The 24,634-nt window shown below is 45.9% G+C and overlaps 2 protein-coding genes and 1 pseudogene across 2 annotated transcripts; all 3 read right to left on the bottom strand.

Moving 5' to 3' along the window:
* Positions 1-6,962, bottom strand: part of LOC101609728 — a 39,764-nt pseudogene extending 32,802 nt beyond the window's left edge.
* A 5,123-nt stretch (positions 6,963-12,085) lies between these two features.
* Positions 12,086-12,484, bottom strand: LOC101610015 (N-alpha-acetyltransferase 11-like). The gene has a single exon (XM_045136080.1). The coding sequence runs from the start codon at positions 12,482-12,484 to the stop codon at positions 12,086-12,088; it is 399 nt and encodes a 132-aa protein (XP_044992015.1).
* Positions 12,485-12,488: 4 nt separating this feature from the next.
* LOC101609148 (thioredoxin-like protein 4A) lies at positions 12,489-12,803 on the bottom strand. Its single transcript, XM_045136081.1, has one exon. It carries the CDS (start codon positions 12,801-12,803, stop codon positions 12,612-12,614), a length of 192 nt encoding a protein of 63 aa, XP_044992016.1. The 3' UTR covers positions 12,489-12,611.
* Positions 12,804-24,634: the final 11,831 nt, after the last annotated feature.

The raw sequence follows: 24,634 nt of genomic DNA, 5'->3' as shown, positions 1-24,634 counted from the left end.
TACTGTGGCTTTGCAATATATTTTGAAATTTAGAGGTGTGATGCTTACAACTTTGCTATTCTTACTTTAGATAGTTTTGGCTATTCAGAGACTTTCGTGGTTCCATATGAATTCTAGGAGTCCCTCCCCCCACTTTACTTTATTACCTTGGTAAGCATGACATTGAATCTGAAGATCAATTTGTTCAGTATGAGCATTTTTGCTATTAATTCTCCTTATCTATGAAAAACAGGTATCTTTCCTTTTAACTTAATAATTTTCCTCATCTGTTTTATTTTATTTGGGTTTTCTTGAGACAGGGTCTCATGTAGCCTAAGCTTGTCTTAAACTTACTATGTAACTAACCTGGCTTTGAACTCTAGCTCAGGCTGACCTGGAATTCGTTATGTAGTGTCAGGCTGGCCTCGAACTCACGGCGATCCTCCTACCTCTGCCTCCCGAGTGCTGGGATGAAAGGCGTGCGCTACCGTGCCCAGCAGTTTGTAACTCATTATTGTGTAGGTGACAACAGTCACTGTGAGGTCACAGATGCAATTGCCTCTTCATGTGCAGAAGACAGTGTCCCAAATCACTCTTGTCATCCTTTGACCCTCGCTTCTGGCTGTGCCCATTTTCATGTTTCCTGAGCCTTTAAGGAGGCATTTTGTTTTATTTATTTTTAATACATGAGAGAGACATTTTCTTTTTCTTTTAAAGTATTTTATTTTTACTTATTTATTTGAGAGCAAGAGTGTAAGTGAGAGCAAGAGTGAGAGAAGAGAGATACAGAAGTAGGTAGGTAGAGAGAGAGAATGGGTGTGTCAGGGCCTCCAGCCACTGCAAATGAACTCTAGATACATGCACCACCTTGTGCAGCTGGCTTACATGGGTCCTGGGGAATTAAACCTGGTCCATTGGCTTTGCTGGCAAGCGCCTTAACCACTAAGTTCCTCAAGCCCCATTATATATATATATTTGAGGCAATTGTTAATGGGTTTGGCTCCTGATTTAGTTCTTACTATGCTTGTCACTGGTATATTGATTTTTATATATTAATTTTGAATTCTATCACTTTGCTGAAAGCGTTTGTCAGCTCTAAACGTTTTCTGATGAAATAATTAAGGTCTCAGCTATGGAATTATATCATCTTCAGGTAAGGATAGTTTGATTTCTTCCTTCTATGTCTCTGATACTGGACACGGAGCTATGGAAATGAAGTTTTGTTCTGCCTGGGATTTGTTTTATATTGAAGCAGGGTCTCACACTAGCCTGGGTTGATTGAGAATTTACTCTATAGCTCAGGCTGGCCTCAAACTCATGGTGATTCTCCTACCTGAACCACCCAGTGCTGAGATTTAAAGCATGTACCACTACGCCTGGCTCTGATCTGATCTTTGAATGACCCTGTTTCTCTCTTTTGTAATGGAAATGTTTACTCTCTGCCAACAAATCTTGAAGGAATGTATTTCTTTTTTAGTTTATAGGGCCTCACAGCTAAGGGTCTCAAAGGAGTCTTTGTACTTGGCTTTTGAGCAGGACTGGAGTCTAGAGACTATGGGTGGGGGTGCATCTCGCCTTCTGGGATGCACACGAGCCTTTAAGGCAAATGAGTGGAATGTTACGGTTTGATAGGACATGTCTCCCAAAGCTGGGGAGGCATTGTCCGGCTATAAGGATTATGGCATGTAACTGGCTCTTGAGGGTAATAACCTAATCAATGGATTAATCCCTTGATGGGATGTAGTAAAAATTGGAGGTGGAGCCTAGGTAGAGAAAGTAGGTCATTGAGAGTATGGCTTGGAAAATGTGTTTTGTCCTTGTCCCCTTTTAATTTTTTAATTTTAATTTTAATTTTTTGTTTATTTTATTTTATTTATTTGAGATCGACAGAGAGGAAAAGGGGAGGGGAGATTGAGAGAGAGAGAGAGAGAGGGAATGAGCACGCCAGGGCCTCCAGCCATTGCAAATGAACTCCAGACGTGTGCGCCCCCTTGTGCATCTGGCTAACGTGGGTCCTGGGGAACTGAGCCTCAAACCGGGGTCCTTAGGCTTCACAGACAGGCACTTAACTGCTAAGCCATCTCTCCAGCCCTTTTTTGTTTATTTTTATTTATTTATTTGAGAGCGACAGACAGACAGGGAAAGAGGGAGGGAGAGAGAGAGAGGGGTGGGGAATGGGCACGCCAGGGCCTCCAATGCAAGCGAACTCCAGACGCATGTGCCACCTTGTGCATCTGGCTTACACTTTCAATTTCCTGTCTGTTGTGAGCTAAGTTGCTTCGCCTGACACTATGCACCTCACCATCATGTCTTAGCACATAACAGCCCAGGAGCAGTGGACTGAACGCTGCAAAACCACCAATCAAAGCAAACCCTTCCACCTTCAATGTCTCTCTCAGGTTTCTGTCACACCAAGAAAAGCTGACTTAACATGCCATCATTCAGTCCATTTTCAAGTCATGGCTTCCAATATAAAAACTGCTTAAGGAATCATCGTAAGAAAACTATAGGGATGATTTGAGAAATGCTTTCTGATAAGCCCACATGCTTCAAGGTCTCAGTAGTACCTAAACCGCCCCAGCCCACCCCGCTGGTGCTCGTGGCTTCGTCTTTGATGCTTCACTCATGTCCTTGATGGAGCAAATCTGCAGTCCCAGCATCTGACTTTCTATCGTCATTGTTTGGAAGACTAATTTTGGACTAATTTTAGAGTCAGCTTTCCTCAGGCAGGAAAGGCTCCACAGCACTTTCCTATAGGGTTGCAAAGAAGTGTTGTTGTTGTTTTTTTTCCCCTCATGTATTTTTGAAGCTGGGAGAAGACAGAAACAAGATACAGAGACACCAGCAAGCTGGGGTGCCTTCAGTCACCACCCTGAAAGGATTCCAAACAGCTCAAAGTGGAGAGGGACCGAGGGCCTCCCTGTGCTGGGCGGGGCACCCGCAGGGACAATGTCTGTCTCCGTGGTCAGTGTTACTTCACTCATGGAGGCAAAGCCCACACAGAAGAAGACAAATATAGGGCTGGAGAGATGGCTTAGAGGTTAAGCACATACCTGTGAAACCTAGGGACCCAGGTTCGATTCTCCAGGTCCCATGTAAGCCAGATGCACATGGTGGCACATGCATCTGGAGTTCTTTTGCAGTGGCTGGAGGCCCTGGTGTGCCCATTCTCTCTTTCACTCTCTCTGTCTCCAACAAATAAATAACTTAAATATTGGAAGAAAAAGAAAACAATACAGCGCTTTGAACAGCCTCGGCGCTTTCCTGCGTGGGCAGGAGCTAGCCTTTGTGAGGCCGAACCTGAGAGTCCCCAGGGCTCTCCGCACACCATTCAGCATGTGAAGCTGCACAGAGCAGACATCATCCAGCAGAATTCACTGGCACATCCTCTGCACATGTGGACTTTTTATACTAAGAAGTTTAATAATTCATGTTAAATTATGGCAGAATTTATTGTCTACTACAGGGAACCCTAACATAAATTCCTCTGTGAGTTCCACTTCAGGAAATATTTAGACTCTACCACTGGAGGCATCTGTTTTCTGCTGTCAACGATTTAAGTCTGTGTAGCCTAGGGTCTCTGTTGACTATAAATGCCAGAAAAGTTGGAACCAGATATGTTAGTCAAGACCTATAAATAGCTTAGCTCTGCTGTCTGAGACTGTGAACCTCTGTAGCTTCCTTGAATAGATTATTCTCCTTCATTCCTGAAAGACATTTTCCCCTGTTGATTACTGACCAGGAATCAGGGAGTCCTCAGAACATCATTTCATCAGCTCAACATAATGGCTTTTTATTTCATAAAAATTATTATTTAAAAAAAATATATGTATTTATCTGTGAGGAGAGGGGAGAGGCACGCCAGTCTCTTGTCACTATAAATACACTTTAGACACAGGTACCACTTTGTGTGTCTGGCTTTATGTGAGTACTGGGGAATTGAACCTTATTCAGCTCAGGCCGGCAGGCTTTGTAAGAAAGCACCATTAACTGCTGAGCCATCTTCCCAGCTTCTCATTTTGTGATTATTATCTTTTAGTTTTTATCACTGTATTTAAAAAATATTTTATCCTTATTTATTTATTTGAGAGAGAGAGAGAGAGAGAGAGAGAGAGAGAGAATATGGGCACACTAGGACCTCCAGCCACTGCAAACGAATTCCAGACATATGCACCACCTTGCGCGTCTGGCTTACATGGGTCCTGGGGAATTGAACTTGGGTCCTTTGGCTTTGCAAGCAAGTGCCTTAAGCACTAAGTAATCTCTCCAGCCCAATCACTTTACTTAAAAAATTTTTTTTTAGTTTTTGGGGTAACATCTTAAATTTTTTTAATTTAAATATTTTTTTCTTTATTTTTATTTTTTCACTTTTTTCTCAATTTTTATTAACATTTTCCATGATTATAAAAAATATGCCATGGTAATAGCCTCCCTCTCCCCCCTTAAATTTTTTTAATACGTGCATTTGAGAGAGAGAGAAAGAGACAGAGATAGAATGGGCATGCCAGGGCCTTCAGCCACTGCAGACAAACTTCAGAAGCATGTGCCACCTTGTATATCTGGCTTACATGGGTCCTGGGGAATTGAACCTGGGTCCTTTAGCTTTGCAGGCTAGCACCTTAACCACTGAGCCATCCCTTCAGCCCCACTGTTTTTTTTTGTTGTTGTTTGTTTTGTTTTTTGCAACAGTTTTAGTCTGACTCCTTCTACTGTGTAGTTAAGAACTTCGTCATTTCTCACCTGGAAAACTTCACTCTTCAAGTCCCAAAGGACTCCTGCCGCCTTCTATCTTCTGCCAAAACAGCTTCAAAACCAGCAGAGCCATCTTTCTGAGTCCTGTGAGGGGTCAGGGCTCTGAGGAGGAGACACTTATGCTTGTATGTTCACTGGGGCCTTCGCATGCAGCCCCTGTGGTTAAGAGCTTGCTGTGCAGTTTTTGCTCCCTCCATATGGAAGCAATGAGGCCCCTTCCCACAGTCCCCTTGCCATCTGCAGGAGGGCAGTTCAAGAAAGGACCTATATGTGTAACTGTAGTATTACAGCAACCAGATCTTCAGGCTTCATGCTGCCTTCAAGGGTGAGAAGGTGGCTATGTCGGCTGGTGGGGTGCTTAAGTAGCATGTACGAGGCCCAGTGTTCGAGACCCAGCAATGCACACCTCAAATGTGGCAGTGCATGTCTGCCATCCCAGCACTGGGGAGGTAAGGGCAGAAGGATCAGAGGTTCAAGGTTATCCTTGGGCACATAGAGAGTTCAAGGCCAGCTTGGGATATACGAGATCTCGTCTCAAAGAAGAAGAAAGAAAAGAAAGGTAAGAAGAGGGGATGGGAGCAGAAGAATGCCACAGTCCTATTGGTGGAGGGGAAGGTGTGGGTTTCCACAGTCACCTGAGGGGTCAGGGCTGCTAACGGGGATGGGCATCTGCCAGCTTCCCCATTCTGGGCAGCAGAAGATTGTATTCTGTTCCTGATATTTAAGGTCATGCTGTCCATGTCCTCTTTGGACATTAAAGGGTGGTCAGAAGTGATGTGGGTCACACATCACCACAGGATCCGTCACTTCCATCACTGTCACCATCACACCCATGCCATATGCCCACCACCATCGCCACCAACTCTACCCGCTACTTAGCAAGCACTTAGCCATGCTCCAGACACTCCTGTGTTTCAACTTACTTAAAAAGAAAGTCACTCACACATAGGCAGAATAGCTCTGGCATCAGATTGGCATTGTGAAATTTGAATGTCAGAAGTCAATTTCAAAGATTTCAGTGCTCTCAGGGAAAAATTCTTTCAAATTTTCTTGTCAGTGAAACTGCCTATCAAGTATGAGAGAAGACTAAAGACTCAGACATTTAAGGACACTTGCATGATTTCAATCATGCATCCAAAGAAAAGAAAGGAAGTCTTATTTTAACTAAAACAAAATGCAGCATGACAAAGCTGTACCCGTATTTGAATCTAAATCAGAAACCTATGGGCCTTACAGGGCACACTGTGGATTCATAGTAAGAAAATAGAGATGTGAACATCGTGGTCACTGGAGAGTTGTCATGTCTCCTTCCTGCCCTCTGTCCTGTCCCTTTACACAGCAAGGAAAAGCAGTAAGACTCCCAGGAATATGCAGAGAAAACAAAAGAGAAAGGATAAGAAAAATTGTAAGGTAATTATGACCAATTAGAAGAGCAACAACATATTGTGTATTTGGAGTCACTGATAGAGTCCAAGAAGAGAATCCATATGGGAACATTTAAAAACTAAACTTCAGTTTTTATTAAGTAGATTCAAAGCCACACAAACAAATTAAGCACCTGTTTTTATTCCTTATTCCACCTTTCTCACCTCTCAGGGACAACTTGTTTCTATTCTTTTAAAACAATTACTTCAGGAATTTATTTTCATATTTCCAAAACCTATTTCTTTTTATATTTATTTATTTGCAGAGAGAGACATACACAGAAGAAGACAGGGAGAGAGAGAGAGAGAGAGAGAGAGGGAGGGAGAGGGAGAAGAGGAGAGGAGAGGAGAGGAGAAGGGAGGAGAGGAGAGGAGATACAGAGAATGGGCACACCAGGGTCTTTAGCTACTGCAAACAAACTCCAGAAGAATGCTCCGCTTTGTGCATCTAGTTTATGTGAAAATTGGGGAATTGAACCTGGGTCCTTAAGCTTCACAGGCAAGTGCCTTAATTGCTAAGACATACCTCAAGCCCCGAAAAACCTCTTCTTATGTTGACAGCTCCACATTTATCTTTTTGTTTTGTTTTGTTTTTCAAGGCAGGGTGTCACTTTAGTCTAGGTTGACATAGAATTCACTATGTAGTCTCAGGGTAGCCTCGAACTCACAGCAATCCTCCTATCTCCACCTCCTAAGGCTGGGATTAAAGGTATGTGCCACCACGCCAGCTCTTACCAGTTTTTGATAATACTCCATGTGCTGAGAGCTGATGGCGACTGTTTCTGCCATCTTCCTTCGCGGGTGCATGCTGGCTGCCTCCCTACTGTCCCAGTGTATTTGTGTCCTAATGTTATGTTAAACAATTGGCCAATCTTAATACTGCTGCCACTTTGTAAATATTGCTTGAATTAGTTCATGTATATTCTCTCTTTACATTTGATATTCTCCTATAGTTAGATTTCAAAAAATATGATTAAAAATTTTTTTTGTTCTATGTTTATTTATTTATTTGAAAGTGACAGACAGAGAAAGAGGCAGAGAGAGAGAGAGAGAGAGAGAGAGAGAGAGAGAGAGAGAGAGAGAATGGGTGCGCCAGGACCTCCAGCCACTGCAAACGAACTACAGATGGGTTTGCCCCCTTGTGCATCTGGCTAACGTGGGTCCTGGGGAATCGAACCTTGAACCAGGGTCCTTAGGCTTCATAGGCAAGTGCTTAACTGCTAAGCCATCTCTCCAGCTCCCCCCCCCACAACAAGATTTTTAAAATTATTTATTTGGAGATAGAGAGCAGACAGAAAGAGAGAGAGAGAAAAACAAGGATTGGACTGCCAGGGCCTCTTGACTCTGCAAAATGCTTCCAGAAGCATGTGTCACTTTGTGCATCTGGCCTTATGTTCTCTCCTATGATGATCCTCACTACAAAGGTTTGGACTTGTATATGAGTTGGAATAAAACTCAGTAGCAGAGGCCAGTAAGCTAGAAAGGGGGTATAAGGGAGGGAAAAAAGGGGGACTTAAGTGGGTGGTATTGGATATATTTAAGGAGAAGAACAGCTTAATGGGGGTGGAAAGGCCTAAATGAGGTCAGGGGAAGACACTGAGTAAAGGAAGAGTAGAAGGAGGGTTAATCAAAATCTAAGAGGGAGCTGGGCAAGATGGCACACGCCTTTAATCCCAGCACTTGGGAGGCAGAGGTAGGATTGCCATGAATTCAAGGTCACCCGGAGACTACACAGTGAATTCCAGGTCAACCTGGATTAGAGTGAAACCGTACATCAAAAAACAAAAATAAACAAACAAAAAAATCTAAGAGGGTATAAATAAGTCATATGGAAACCTACTTTTTTGGTCAATGGCACACCCAGAAGCCATTGATTGTTTCAGTGCCAGGGATGGGATACCTTCCAGTGAGTTTGGCAAGGATGTCCCTGATACCCTCCAAAACATTATAGGCTATTGCTGAGGCTCTTAGTTTCCCAGTAGAAATAGATGGTAAGACCCTATTGCTGAAGACCACATGCTTGAGGTGCAAAATAACTGAGAAATCAAGCTGGAGCTGTGCTGAAAACCTCCTCCCTGTAGACCTGCTGACAGAAAGCTGGAGTATGCTATACTGCATACATCTCCAGGGGAGAGAGAGAAGTCATCAGTGGAGATGAGCAAGAGTGGACACTGCAAGTCTTAAGTTGGGCCAGCCAGGCAAAGTGAGCCAACAGGTGCCATAGTAACATGTCTGTTATGGGGGAAACCAACCGCTCTCTAATTGGTCTGGAGGTCCGATCCATAGGAGGGAATACATGTCTGATACTAAAAACTTGTGACAGGGATAATCATGAGTCCTAGGGGTGTAACATTTGCTGGTGTCTGGCTAAATGTATATACTATGCTCACCAAACTGCCTAGTAAGCACTTCTCTTAATGTTCATACACATACATTAATGCTTCTCTCACCTTTGTTTAGAGAAGCTTCTCTTCAGATGGCAGTGACTTCTGGGATGACTCAAAAGGCACCATAGTGCTGAGAAGAAGTGACAGAGGAGAGCTCAGCACTGAAACATCTCTATCACACCTTCCAAGGGTCAAGGTCCCTTGTGGAAGAGGTGGCAGAAAGAATGTAAAAGCTAAAGGAAGGGCAGGGCTGCTTACAATGCACTCTTCCAGACACAAAGTAGCCTGGATATCCATGATCTCACAGTGTTTCACACTAACTACACAAGACCATCATAATAGGAGGAAAAGATGATGACATCAAAATAAAAGAACATCCACAGAGCATACACAGAACATCCACAAATCATCCACAGAACATCCACAGAGCATCCATGGAGCATCCACGGAACATCCACGGATCATCCATGGAGCATCCACAAATCATCCACAGAACATCCACAGAGCATCCATGGAGCATCCACGGAACATCCACGGATCATCCATGGAGCATCCACAGATCATCCACAGAGCATCCACGGAACATCCACAAATCATCCACAGAACATCCACAGAGCATCCACGGAACATCCACAAATCATCCACAGAGCATCCACGGAACATCCACGGAGCAGCCACGGAACACCCACGGAGCATCCACGGAACATCCACAGAACACCCACAGAGCAGCCACGGAGAATCCACGGAGCATCCACGGATCATCCACAGAACACCCACGGAGCATCCATGGAACATCCACAGAGCATCCACAGATCATCCACAGAACTTCCATGGAACAATCATGGGGCTTCCCCTGGGGCACACCTGAAGAGCACCCACAGGGCACACCACCCATGGAGCACACCTACAGAGGACAAGTACATGGCACCTGACAAGGATATTCTAGTTACTCTGATTTGATCATTATACAAGGTATACATATGCCATCACATCACATGTACCACATAAATCTGTATATTTGTCTCAATTTAAACTAAAATAAAAGGTAAAATGATGTTCAAAATTGTGAATAGAATGGAGTAAATGTGAGTTGGGGAGATGGCTGTCCAAGCACGAGAACCTGAGTTCAAATCCCTAGCATTCACATAAATCCTGGGCCTGTGATGTACACCTGCAACCCCAGCCCTGTGGAGGTGGAGACAGGAGGAGCCCAGGCCTTGCTGGCCACGTCATCTAGCTGAGTGAGTGAGCTCTGGGCTCAGTGCAAGACAGTCTCAAGAACTAACGTGACTGATGACTAAGGAAGACATCTGGTATTGGCCTCCATGTGCATGTACGTGCACATGTTCCCACCACATCTGGATCCACAGGCAAAGACGATGGAGCAATGTAGAGTGCAAAATCAAACAGAACAATGAGCAGCCCAAAGAAAATAAACACATAAAGCCAGGGCTCTGTTGTGGTTTGGATCAGAGTCCTCAAAGGGCCCCATGAAAAAGGTTTGGTCCATTGCCTGCATTATGGGGAGGCGTTGTGACATTTAGGAGGTGGAGCCTAGTAGAAGGCTCTTAGGTCATCGGTAGCACGTCTCACAAGGCTTGACTGGCACACCAGCCCCTCTTCTTCCCCGCTTTGCTCTGTGCCACCACCAGAGGAGAAGTTTGTTCTGCCATGTACTCACCACTGCAGTGATCTGCTTTTTCACAGCCCTTGAAGGTAACAGGATCATCCCTGTGAAAACACAAGCCAAAACCACCCTTTCTTCCTTTAAGTTAATCTTCTCAGGTTAAGTGCTGCAGCAACCGGAAGGCTGAGTAATTCAGGAGTTTTAGCTCTATGGAAATGGCACAGCTGGATGCCCAGGAAGTAGTCAAAGGATGACGGGAGGGAGGGGCAAGAAATGAGGAGGGAGGACAAACATGGGAAAAGACGAGCTTGTAAAAAGAGCAAAAAGCGAACTGGAGAGATGGCTCAGTGGTTAAAGCGTTTGCCTGTGAAGCCTAAGGACCCAGGTTCAACTCCCTACTATCCACAGAAGCCAGATGCATAAGGTGGCACATGTATCTGGAGTTTGTTTGCAGTGCCTACAGGCCCTGGTGTGCCTCTCTCTCTTTCTTTCCTTCTCTTTCAAATAAGTAAATAATAGTATTTTTTTTTTTTTAAATTTTTCGAGGTAGGGTCTCACTCTAGCCTAGGCTGACCTGGAATTCACTATGGAGTCTCAGGGTGGTCTAGAACTCACGGCAATCCTCCTACCTCTGCCTCCCGAGTGCTGGGATTAAAGGTAGAATTTTGTTTTTTAAAGAAGAGCAAAAAGGAACAGGGGTGCTGGAGAGATGGTTTAGCGGTTAAGGCGCCTGCCTGCGAAGCCTAAGGACCCAGGTTCGATTCTCCAGGTCTCATGTAAGTCAGATATTCATGGTGGTGCATGCGTCTGTAGTTCGTTAACAGTGGCTTGAGGCCCTGGCATGCCCATTCTCTCTCTTTTTCTCTATTCTCCCCCACCTGGTGTCTCTAATAAATAAATAAATAAAAATCTTTTTTTGCATTTATCTTTTTATTATAGATCAATTTAACTACTGTATATCTTTTTTTAATTTTTAAATTTTTATTAACATTTTCCATGATTATAAAAAATATCCCATGGTAATTCCCTCCCTCCCCACCCCCACACTTTCCCCTTTGAAATTCCATTCTCCATCATACTACCTCCCCATTACAATCATTGTACTTACATATATATAATATCAACCTATTAAGTATCCTCCTCCCTTCCTTTCTCTTCCCTTTGTATATCTTTTTTTAAAAATCTACATATTTTGCACATACAGTATAAGCCTACATTTTTATCACCTTCTACTTGGAAAGGGAAAAATACCTCCAGAAGAAAGAACAGCACAGGACATAGGGAGTTTTCAGAAAGAAAAGAAAAAAAAACAAGAAACAAGGAAGGGATGTGATCATCCTGATGAAAACTCAGACAAAGGCAAAACCTGAAAGATGGGGAGCTTCAGGAGCTGTCCCTGCTTTCTGTTTGGCATTCTAGGAGACCCCTGCAGAACAACCACTGTCCAAGGTCAGACATGTGCAAACAGAACACAGTGGTATCATCGGATGAGAAGGCCAAGGAAGGTTCTCTCACGGCAGTCCTCAAGATTCCTTGGCTCATGCCCAGCAAGCTGCGTCCAGGCATCCCTTCATGACCACAGTAGGCTCTGTGAAAGTGGGTGTTGAATGCAAAATGAGAAGCAATTCCGGTCACTGTGAGAAGACTTCAGAGCCGAGAGATGCTGTGGAGAAGACCGCAGTGCCTGAGCAACAGTGACCTGTGACGCTCAAGCAGGCTCTAGGAGGTGAAGGGCAAGTCTTCCGAGCTGTCCTGGACATCAGCACTGTCTTTGCCGTCACCCCCACGATCACTGCCAGCTAGGCTCTCCTGAGTCTCCTGGTTGTCCCCAGAGCCCAGCACCACTATTTGACCTTCTTCAGCACCTGCTGCCGTCTCAGCTCATCCACCATCTGGGAGAGATCCCGCTTCATGGCCTAAGCATCTTCCCCATCTGCATAATATTTGGGTTCCACTTCATGGACCTGGAAGTTGAGGGTATTAGAATAAAGGTGCAACGCTGCTCGGTTGCTCTTTGTGACATGCAGGGACACATATTTGGCGCTGAAGTTCTCAATCATGGCCCGTGAGGCCTGGTCCATCAGCTTCTGGGCCAAACCAAGGCGCCGGTGTGAGCGTTTCACAGCCAGGGAGATATGTCCGTGCGGGACATCATCAGGATCCTCCTCCATTTTGGCCAGGACGTAGCCCACGATCGTGCCGTCCTCGTCCTCAGCTGTGTAGGAGAGCGGGGGCTGCGAGAGGCCGTGGTAGAAATAGTCCTTCATCTGGTGGTTCTCGGGGAGGCAGAGGAGGTCGCAGCGCTGCATGTTCATCAGGTCTCCGGGCCTTGCGGGAGGGAAGCCTGTCAGACTGCAGAGAACCAGAGAGGATGCCACGGAGCTCAAGCCACACCAACGCACCAACGCTGGCTTTAAAACAGCTGGGACATCCAAACAGGGCTCATAACAGATGAGGAAGATCTCCCGCTATCTTCCATTTCTTCTCAGCGATGCTGTACAGAACCTCGTCCATCTTCATGCAGGTGGGGTCCCTGTCGTGCCCGAACCGAATGACGACCACGCGGTCCTCCTCAGAACGAATGGCCTGGTCTACCTGCCAGCCACGGTGCAGATGCGGGAGCACGTAGGACATCCTGCTCGGGCCTGCGCGGCTCGGCCGGGACCTACCTCGGGCGGATCCCCGCGCCCCTCCGCCGGATCCCTCGGGCCGCAGAGTCTCCACCCGCGAGCGCGCGCTACGCCTGCGAGCCGCACTGCGCGCGCGCACTTCGCCGCACTCGAACCGCCTAAAAATCTTTTTAAAAAAGGAAGAGAGAGGAAGGAAAACTCAAGAGACCCATTGCAAAAGATTAGGGTGCCTCCCGTGCCCCAGCAAGAACTCCAGTGCAGCTGTACCCACGGAACCATGGTGCTTCCTGTATCAGCTTTTAGCAGCTCTCTGGCTATCTCAGTTGTAGAAGATGGCAACATGTGATCTCAACATGTCCCTATCAGATGTAAACGCTGACAGAAAGGAGCCGAGTGAACTTAAATCTTCCTTCTTTTGCACAGGGCTGTGAGAACACAGGGAAGAGAAACAGATGGGGTCACATGGAGAGCCCAAGGCTGCCATGTCAGAAAATGCGCACATGCAAACATGCATGATTTTAGTAAGGGAAAGAAGAGGACGTACCTTCAGCCAAATAGCACGCCCCAGTGGTTGTTTTTCTTAAATAGAATTTTATTTGTTTATGCTTGATAGACATGATGTGGCCCCAGGATATATGATCATAGGCATCTTCCTTTACTGTTTATACCCAACAAGCGAACAGAGTGGAAATGATCATGTTTCAAACATAGATGAAGCTACTTCCAGCTTTAATATTTTATTTTTTAAACTTTTATTTATCATGTTATTTACTTATTTGAGAGAGGGAAAGAGGTAGAGAGGGAGATAGAGAATGGGCATGCCAGGGCTTCCAGCCACTGTAAATGAACACCAGATGCATGGGCCACCTTGTGCATCTGGCTTACGTGGGTACTAGGGAATCGAACTGAGGTCCTTTGGCTTTGCAGGCAAGTGCCTTACCCGCTAAGCCATCTCTCCAGCCCCTACTTCCAGCTTTGATAGAGGCCTGTCCTATAAACTGAGTGCTTGGGTGGCTGGCCTGTAGACAGTGGCAGTCAGTGTGTGGAGGAGACTCTGTAAGGACTGCCTTTGCAGCTGAGGCCTATGCGGCTCTGTTTGCTCCCTTGTCCTGTCCTGCTTGGCCAGAGCTGGTGTTGATTCCTGTCCTTTTATACTGTAGTTTGCCAGTCTTTAGTGGTGTCAGGGTCTCCTTTAGTGTTCCTTCAGGGTGAGTAGCATAATGACCCAGAGAAGGTTGCCTTCTCTGACCTGAGGACTGTGTTTGCCCACCCCTAAAAATATCCTTGAGGCTCTACCCTATCTTTCTAGGCCTAGGGCCTTAAAAAGACCTAGTCCTAAGCTCCAGACAGACCCCTTCATTATCTTTAGTGAGGCCAACACCTCAGTTCATATCTTCCAGCTGCCTGTTGTTTTTGCTCTTGTTTTGCTTTTCAAGGTAGGTTTTGCTCTAGACCAGGAATTAGACTCAGGCTAGCCTCGGACTCATAGCAATCCTCCCACCTCAGCCTCCCAAACGCTGGGATTAAAGGTGTGCACCACCGCGCCCAGCACAAACGTTTTTTCTCAGGGTAGGGTCTTGCTCTAGCCCAGGTTGACCTGCAATTAGTCCCAGGCTAGCCTCCAACTCACAGCGATCCTCCTACCTCAGCCTCACCAGAGCTGCACCACGCCCGGCAGCTGTCTGTCCTTAGTTTCTGCCGGGGCCTCCTCGGTGTTGATGACATAAGTCTCCCTACAATAGTAAGGTGACTTCTGATGAGCTGAGGGAGGGTGGGAAAGGACCTGTGTTTGCTAACAGCAGCCTGAGGGTCTTCCTGGTCCTGTAGTCCCATTGTCACCTCAGGCTGGACAGACTGAGCGGGGGGGTGTCACTGATCCTAACACTAATGAGGTCAGCAAGCATCACAGCGGTGAACCCACTACCCCCGACGGGCAGTACAGGACCTGTCGCTGTAAACATACCTCTGCTGGGCTGTACCCCGAAAGCTGAGGAAGAAACAGATGGAAAGGAGGCTTGGAAATTTGTGCTTTTCAGAAGTTTGGGTTGGGGGGTGTAGCTCAGTCTGGGTTCAATCCCCAGCACTGCAAAAAGACAAAGAAAATCAAATTGAGAATGGAGGTGAGGTGGAGAATGACTGCCTCACACTGTGGGACAAGCCAGGGCAGCCAGCTTGACAGAGTCCCCAGATACAGGTTAGCAGTGTAATGTGACAGAAGAAGAAAAAAATCTAAAACACCCTCCAAAATATGGAATGGATTTGAGATAAACTACTCCTTGAAATTAGAGCTGGGTGCCCACTGGGCATGTCAAAGCCTGCAGGCAAAGCTGTGCCCAGCGAGTTGGAGGCCCGGGGCAAGACTGGGGGAATTGGGAACCTACAGAAGGGCCCATGGTCAGAGACAAGCCCAGTCCTCATGGGACCTGAAGGTGTGAGAGGCCTTAGGAATGCAGATAGCCCCACCAGCGGGATAAGAAGCAGGGAGATGACCTGAGGAAAGATCTGGGCGTTGGGGGAAAGGCTTGTTCTAGGTTCCTATCAGCCACGTGGTGCCAAACCCTAAATCTTTCAGCCACTCGCTGGTTCCGATAATGCAGCCCGAACATGTGCAGTGTCGCATCCTCTGAACAGAGCCCCAAGTTTCTGAGCAGCACATGAGCCTTACTGTGCTGGAGATAGGGCTGATAGTGGAGTTCCTGGTCAAGGCAGCTCTGAGCACCCCAAAGACATGTCCCATGCAGGTGGGATTGCTGTCTGCTGGCCATGGTCCCTTGTGAGACCCTCAACCCTTCACAAAGGTTGATTTACTTGCTCTTCCTAAAAACCCACTGTCAAGAAACTGGATTGATTGTGTGACTTTCCAGTTAAAAGATGGCCAGGAGCCAGAGGTTTAAAAATAAGGAGAGGGCTGGAGAGATGGCTTAACTGTTAAGGCACTTTCTTGCAAAGCCGAAGGACCCCGGTTCAATTCCCCGGTACCTACTCAAAGTCACATGCATCTGGAGTTTGTTTGCAAGGCTGGCAGCTAGACGCTGTGCCATGCGGGTGTGAATGCTGTTCTGGGCCAGGCACGGCCTTGGCTCAAGCTGAACTCTTACAAAAGCAACGTGCGTTCTTTGTCTTCCACGCGCTGGTGGTTAATTTGTATAGTTAACTTGGTCACATCTTGAAGCAAGTGAGAGCCACACCTCGTGGGTGTGGGTCTGAGAATGTGTTTCTAGGAAGGAGTGACAGAGAGGGCAGCCCTTCTGGCGACAACCTATATCCAAGAAGGTGCCAGGAAGATGGCTGGCCTTGCTACTTGCTGGTAAGTATGCCTGAGCGCTTGCTGCTTCGTGGACTGGTGAGAACCCAGCTTTAGTATTCCAGTGTGAACCAGTGGCTCTCCAAGAATCCTCCATGCCATCAGCACGAGCTGGGGACTGCTGAGACATCTAGCCTCGTGAACTGAGCGGCTACTGGGTACCCAGCTTCTCTAGCATGCAGGCAGCTGTTGCTGGGCTGTCCAGTATGTACTGGGTTAGCCAGTCCAATAAATCTCGTTTCCAGAACATATCCATTCTGCCAGTTCTGTTCCTACAGAGAATGCTGGACAATACATGTGCCTCATTTTCCTCATGGCAAAACAGGTGTGTTAATCAGACTCCCTTGGAAGTTTTGCTTTTCCCCACTCTCTGGACATGTCAGACTTTTTGCCATCATTCTAAAAATTTAAAACCCACTTGCGTGAGTTTCTCAAGGAAACATGAGGCATTTGACCAGTTAGACACTTACTTTGAGTCATTTCTAGCTCTCATTCATTTGAAACAGACAAATTAACATTGACCTCACTCCCACTTCCTGTTACCTAGAGCACACAGCCTTGCAGCAGGTAAGACATTACATGTAAAATCATACTGGAGACGTCAAGTCATCTCGCTGCACGTGGTAGTTACCAACGACGCAATGGCGATGCTGTGTACTTGGCTTTCTGCTCTCTTCGCTCTCAGCGAGTTTGAGGCTGACTGCTGCAGCTCACTGGTGACGGTATCTTCCACTGGGACCTGCAGAGGAAAGCAGAGAAGGCCCGGCAAGCCCCGTGTGCTCCAGCATCTGCAAACCTGCCACGAGACGCTGCTGCGGGACCCCTGGCGTCACTGATACCCATAAATTTCATAGCCTCTAAACTGAAACTCTCCATCTTGGCCAAATTAAAATCTTCAAAGTATGCCTTTTAAAGTAAACATAAAAAGAGTATCTTTAAATAGCACACGCTATGGTTTGAATGTGGATTGCCCCCTCTGTCCCTGGCTCATGTCGGAGTTGAATCCCTCCATCCAGATGTTTGTGGTAACACAGTGACAGAGTAGGAACTCAATTGCATCTTGGCGTTCAGAGGTGAGGCCATGAGAAAGTGATTAGTTTAAGATAAGTTCATTAGAGTGGAGTCCTCTGGTGACTTTATAAGATCAGAGACCAGGCACATGGACACTCCTTGTCTCTTGCTTAGTGATATCACACACTACCTCAGATCCTGTCAGCATCTGAGTTGACATCAGCACCAAGCCATGAAATGTTCGAGATAGTGAACTCAATCAACCTCTTGTCTTTATACAGTTGTCTCAGGCATTTCGCTATAATAATGAGAATCAGACTAACCACATCAGAACTAGATTATTTGAGACTGAGGAGGAGTGCCAACCCCTCCATGGATAGCCAGTGCATACTGAGAACGCCATAGCGCTGTCTTCTTTTTCTTCCTGCCCATGCTATGCTATGTGCATCACTTAACTTCCAGCTGTCTGGGAGGCTGAGGCAGGAGGATTGCTTGAGCCCAGAACTTTGAGACCAGATGGGACAGCAGAGTGAGACCCTGCTCAAAAATAAAACACACAGGGCTGGAGAGATGGCTTAGTGGTTAAGCACTTGCTTGTGAGGCCTAAGGACCCTGGTTCGAGGCTCAATTCCTCAGGACCCACCTTAGCCAGATGCACAAGGGGGCGCACACATCTGGAGTTCGTTTGCAGTGGTTGGAGGCCCTGGTGAGTCCATTCCCTTTCTCTGTCTCTCTGTTGCTCTCACTCTGTTGTTGCTCTCAAATAAATAAATAAATAAATAAAACAAACAGAAAAAAAGCCCACTAGAGGTTGGAGAGATGGCTTAGAGGTTAAGGTGCTTGCGAACAAAGCCTATGGACCCACGTTTGATTCCCCAGGATCCACAAAAACCAGATGCACAGGGTAGCACATGCATCTGGATTTCATTTGCAGTGGCTGGAGGCCCTGGTGTGCCCATTCTCTCTCTTTCTTTTACCTGCCTTTTTCTCTCTCTCTGTACAGTAAATAAATAAAATAGATATTTTAAAAAACCCAACTAACCAAAGCTTCTACTTCAACACAATGAATAGGTGTGCAAAGTATGTAACTTAGAAATCCTTGAAAATTAAAAAAAAAAAAAAAAAAAAGAAGGAAAAAGCCAGGCATGGTGGTGCACACCTTTAATCCCAGCTCTTGGGAGGCAGAGGTAGGAGGATCGCTGTGAGTTCGAGGGCAGCCTGAGACTATATAGTGAGTTCCAGGTCAGCCAGGGGATAGAGAGGAACCCTACCTTGAAAAAACAACAACAACAAAAAAAAAAAAAAAAAAAAAAAAAGGGAAGGAAGGAAGGAAAAGTGCTTTCCCTTAATAATTGCATAGTAAGTTCGGCTTTAAATTTAGAAAAGTTATTTGTATAATTTTAAAGTGATATCTCTAATCCTGCCGAAAGTGTGAAAGGATCACCCCGTGAGTAATGATTTTAGGCTACAATGTGTCAGTGTTTGTCCCAACTTACAGTTTTATACTCTGGCCCAGTAATCAATAATTTACCCTTGGAAAATATTCAATAGAGGGAATAATTTAGAAGCAGCCTAATGTTCATTGTAGAATTTAAACAATTGTTTCATTTACTTATTTGAGAGAGAGGCAAAGGCAGATGTGTAGAGAGAATAGACACTCGAGGGACTGTAGTCACTGCAACTGAACTCCAAACACATGTGGCGCCACGTGTACCTGGCTTACGTGAGCACAGGGGAATCGAACCTGGGTCCTTTGGCTTCACAGACAAGCGTCTTAACCCCTGAGCCATCTCTTCAGCTCATCATTGCAGAATTTTACTTGAGGAAAAAGATAAGTTTGTAGCAGAGGTTGGCAAACTATGTCTCATAGGTCAAATTGGTTCCTTATCTGTTTAGTAATAGTTTTATTTGCATGTAGTTGCCCTCATTCATGTACATGTTGGCACTGGCTACTTTTGTACAAGGCAGAAGTGAGCTGCAGGGACACAAGTCATGTGGCTCTTGGAGGTGAACAGCACACACGCACGCACGTCTGGCTCCCTGTGCGGTGCAGGCTCTGAAATCCCGGATCATGACCTCATTGCCTAGTTCTCAAGCTATTCACTTTAAATCCTTCTGTAAATCTTGTTTACTGTAGTGTAGCTGTGAAATGATGTTCTTTTGTTGATAGTAGCTGATATGGAGAAATGGAGAAAGCTTCCCCCCCCCTTAAGTAGGGTCTCACTCTATCCCAGGCTGACCTAGAATTCACTATGCAGTCTCAGGGTGGCCTTGAACTCACAGCGATCCTCTACCTCTGCCTCCCCAGTGCCAGGATTAAAGGCATGTGCCACCACACCCAGCTGGGGAAAGCTTCTAATTTACAAATATTTATATTGTAACCAACCAGATTCTGCATTCTCTTTATTTGGTTAATCTTCACTTGTTTTTTAGGTAAGCATATTGTCTGGAAGTATTGTAATAATTTTGTACTCTCATTTCTAATATTTTTTTCATTTTCCTGTCAAACTGAATCAGCTGATAGTTCTGGGGCAGCGTTAGAAGCTAGCAGAGATTATTATTCTGTTAATTCCAAAATAGTGATGACCTAAGTACTCAGAGCGAGGAGGCTTCTGCTGTTTCCAAAACCCCAATCACGAAGAACCTCATGGGACCCTGAGCAACTGCTCCCAACCCGCTCGCCGCACGGACCCCAGCTGCACACTGAGCAGCCTTTCCTGCCTCGCCCTCCTATGGTGCTGGTGTTTTCTCCTCTCCTGCAATATGAAGACAGCAGTGCAACATACAGACTTAGAAAGCTAAACAAACAATTGAAACAGGGCTGGAGTGATGGCTTAGTGGTTAAGCTACTTGCCTGTGAAGCCTAAGGACGCATGTTCAAACTCTCCAGATCCTATGTAAGCCAGATGCACAAGGTGACGCAAGTGCTCAAGGTTGCCCGTGTGCACTGGGGTCACACTCGTCTGAAGTTCAACTGCAGTGGCTGGGCCAAGTCGCTCTCCCACCCATTAAAAAAAAAAATACAAAAAACCCCAGTGAAATAATTCTGTTCAGACAGGAGGTAACCACACCTAAAATGCTAACTTTGCAAGACATGGCTCAGTAGGTGAGAATGCACTATTTTTCGTTGTTATGACAAAAATACCTGGGTGGGGGAAAACAATGTGGAAAAGGAAAGAACTGTTGGGCTCATGCACTCAGAAACTCCATCCTCCGGATGCTTGGCCCTGTGTGCTTGTGCAGAGCGTCACGGGGGAGCGTGTGTGGTGAGGGGGGCTCCTCACCCAATGCTGGACAGGGCACAGGACAAGATTGCCTGCAAAAGTTGGCTGTGGTAGCTTGATTCAGGGTTCCCCATAAACGCAGGTGTTCTGAATGCTAGGTTCCCAGCTGCTAGAGATTTGGGAATTAATGCCTCCAGGAGGCAGTGTATTGCTGGAGGGTGGCTTATGGGTGTTACAGCCAGTGTCCCCTTGCCAGTGTTTGGCACACTCTACTGTGGCTGTTGTCCATCTGATATTGGCCAGGAGGTGATGTCCACCCTCTGCTCATGCCATCGTTCTCCCCTGCCATCATGGAGCTTCCCCTGGAGTCTGTAAGCCAAAATAAACCCCTTTTTCCCCCTCAAGCTGCTCTTGGTTGGGTGATTTCTGCCAGCAATGCGACCCTGACTGCAACAGTGGCACACTCCCAGTGACCCATGACCTCCACTTAGGCCCCACCTACCAAAGTTCCTCCACCTCCTGAAAAAGTGCCATCAGCTGGAGACCAAGTGTTCAACACATGAGCCTGTGGGGACTCCCTCCGCCCCGAGGTAGGGTCTCACTCTAGCTCAGGCTGACCTGGAATTCACTAGCTCTGCCTCCCTAGTGCTGGGATTAAAGGCATGTGCCACCATGCCTGGCTTTGTTTTTTATTTTGTTTTTATTTTAGAGAGAGAGAGAGAGGGGGGGGGGGAGAATATTGGTGCCCCAGGATCTCAGCCACTGAAATCAAATGCCAGACGCTTGCACCACTTAGTGGGCATGTATGGTCTTGTGCTTGCCTCACCTTTTGTGTGTCTGGCTTACATAGGATCTGGAGAGGAGAACATGGGTCCTTAGGCTTTGCAGGCAAGCACCTTAACCACTAAGCAATCTCTCCAGCATATGGGGACTTTTAACACAAGCTCTGATCTGCCTCCTATAAAGTTGGTCAGCCCAAGTAAGTTTCTCAAGGTCTTAGTTCTTTCAACTTAAATGGGAAATAATACCTAAATTATAGAGCTTCTGTGAGACTATGAATAACTTATAAGCATGGCACCTATGAGGTTTTTAAGAAATCCTCAAAACCCAGAAGGAAGAGCAGCCAAGCTTTTCTCAACCTTTGAGTGTCCACACTATGATTGTGCTAATCCTATGAACACATAGATTGGCCATGATCTTGGACCATCGTCATTTGGTTAGGTTCTTTTTAAGATTTCTTTCCTCCATGAAAACCAGTATCCATCCAGATCTCACCAGAACAGATCAAAATTCAGGTGTTTGGTTAAATCAAGCCTTCCCGTTTTTGCAGTCAGTCCACCTCCGTTGTTCATGCACTACCACAGTGTAAGCCTCCAACCCAAGTAGTCATGTGGCAGTTTTCACAGTACTGAGGAGCCACGGAACTAACCATCTCCCAAGCACTATGAGTGGCCATGTGAATATAGGAAGGGCTGTATGGGGCAAAGTGGGTTACATGTATCCACAGATTTCTGAAAAGTATTTGATTGAACTAAGCAATCATTGGCACCTTGCCAAGTCATCTTCTCTTCTCTTCTCTTTCTTTTTTTTTTTCAAGGTAGGATTTCACTTTAGCCCAGGCTGACCTGGAATTCAGTCTGTAGTCTCAGGCTGGCCTCAAACTCATGGCAATCCTCCTGACTGCTGGGACTAAAGGCGTATATCTCCATCCCTAGCATCCCTTTGCCTACAAAGCCTAAGGACCCAGCTTCAATTCCCCAGGACCCACATAAACCAGATGCACAAGGAGGTACATGTGTCTGGAGTTCTTTTGCAGTGGCTAGAATCCCTGGTACTCCCATTCTCTCTCTCTCCCTATCTACACCCCCCTCAAATAAATAAATAAATAATAACAAAAAAAATTTAAGGGCTGGAGAGATGGCTCAGCAGTTAAGGTGCTTGCTTGCAAAGCCTAAAGACCCAGGTTTGATTTTCCAGTACCTACATAAAACCAGGTGCACAAAGTGGCACAAGCATCTGGAGTTTGTTTGCAGCAGCTAGAAGCCCTGGCATGCCCATTCTCTCTCTGTCTCCCACTTTTTCTCCTTCTCTCTCTCTGTTCTTGGAAATAAATAAATAAAATATTAAAAAGTTCCAGACATCAGGTGTATATATGCATTGTATGAAAAATTCCCTTCCATGTTACAGTGCTGATTTAAAACTGATACTTAAAATGAAATTTAAAGTAGGGTATTGATTTGAATATACATTTCTCCAAATGTATGTCTAGTGGGCAGATGACACTCCAAATCTTTAGCTCTAAGGCAAGAGAAATGACAGTGAAATGTCACTTTCCAACCTCTGGGTTGACTGTGCTGAAAATGATAGCTTGGCTATAAGAAGTGCTGGTGAGAATGAAGAGACGAAGAGAAAAATGAACTCTTTCCCCCTTCTTTTGTTTTTTAAAAAAATGTTTATTTGAGAGAGGGAGATTTTGGGCGTGCCAGGGCCTCATGCCACTCCAGATGATCTCCAGATGCGTGCACGACTTTGTGCATCTGGCTTTACACAAACACCAGGGAGTCAAACTCTGAGCCGTCAGATTTTGCATCGGGAACCTTTAACTGCTAAGTCATCTCTCCAGATTCCCTTTTCCACTGATGGCAATATGTAACGGTGTAGCCATGGCTCAAAGCCATCTGGCAGTCCCTCAATAAGCTAGATATGTAATTACCATGTTACCTGGTGATTTCATTCCTAAATACATACCTAGGTAAATTAAAAACATGTTCACATAAAACTTTACACATGAAGGTTTTGGGCAGCATTATTTATAACAGCAAAGAGAGTGTTCATCAGCTAATGTACAAAATATGGGCCTCAACATGCAATAGCGTTTTATTTAACTGTGAAGACAAGTGACTGACTGCACACGCCACCATAGGGAGAGCCCAGAAACACTGTGTTCAGCGAACACAGCCACACACAAAGCCTGTTTAGTAGGATTCTATTTATAACAAATGTCTCGGGTAGGTAAATTCATGATGATGATGGCAGAAAATAGATCAGTGCATTGTGGCCAAGAGTTAGGGATGGGGACAGGTATGGGACTTATTTGGGGAAGAGAAAAATATTCTGCTATTAGGCCATGGTGGTGTCCACATAATCTTGTGAAATTGCTAAGACCTGCTGCATCGTGCCCCTGGCAATGGAACATGTTGTCATACTGAGTGACCTTAATTAAGTAGCGTGTCTGGGGTTTGTGAAAAGACCCAGTAGCATTTGTTGTTATGGCTATCAGGCAATCAGGCACTGTCACTAGCTGCAAGCTGTATTTGCAAGGAGTCTCAAGGGTCTGGGTGCCTCAGCTAGAGGCACAAAGCTAGATGGCACCACACCAAACTATGGGCTAGCCTCTGAGAGCCTTTTCCTCCCAGTATCCTCTGCTTCCCATGCTGCTGACAGCCTCCCAGCCAGCGGGAAAGCGCACAAGCTGTTGAGCTGCAGGCGTGTCTGGTGCGAATCCTGGTCCCGTTTATGGGGCACTCGGGTAGGACACTGGTGAACAGGCGTAGGTTTCCTCTGTGGTTGAACACGTCTGGTCTTCACACAGTGCTGTGGGACCGACCCACTTGGGACCGACCCACTTAGAATATGGTTATGGACAGCCATGGATTGTTCCCAAAAGCACTTTTTTGGTTTTTTTGTTTGTTTGTTTTTTCAAGGTAGGGTCTCACTCTAGCCCAGGCTGACCTGGAATTCACTATGTAGTCTCAGGGTGGCCTCGAACTCACAGCGATACTCCTACCTCTGCCTCCCGAGTGCTGGGATTAAAGGTGTGAGCCACTGTCCCCGGCTGGGCACATGTTCAAATGCTCCCTGTTGGTGAATCCAAGCAGTGCAATATTGATAACTATACCTGCAAGGTCCTGTGTTAACCACTGCTAGCATGCCATGGTAAGAAATCCTTCAGATAAACTAATATACAAGGAGGAAAAAATATTATTTTGATTCATACTTTCAGTCCAAGTTCACGTTGTCCAATTCTGTATCACAAAATAAATGAAAATTTGGGGAAAATAAAAGCAATTGAATTGGGGATGGAGACGTTACAGTTGCTCTGTCCATACATACCCAGCACTGAACTGTGAGAGCTATGGTTAGGTGGGTCATAAAGGTTTGTGAATGGACCTTGTAAGTTGAATGGCCAGCGCAGCATGGGGCAGAGACAATTAATGACAAGGAATGGAAGAACACGTGGGGCACATGATTGCATTACCTTCTTTGTAATGATGTTTAATTTTCACACCAAATGCT

This window comes from Jaculus jaculus, chromosome 16 (genome assembly GCF_020740685.1).
Source record: "Jaculus jaculus isolate mJacJac1 chromosome 16, mJacJac1.mat.Y.cur, whole genome shotgun sequence".
NCBI classification, from domain to species: domain Eukaryota; kingdom Metazoa; phylum Chordata; class Mammalia; order Rodentia; family Dipodidae; genus Jaculus; species Jaculus jaculus.
This window is presented reverse-complemented; position numbering and strand designations above follow the sequence as displayed.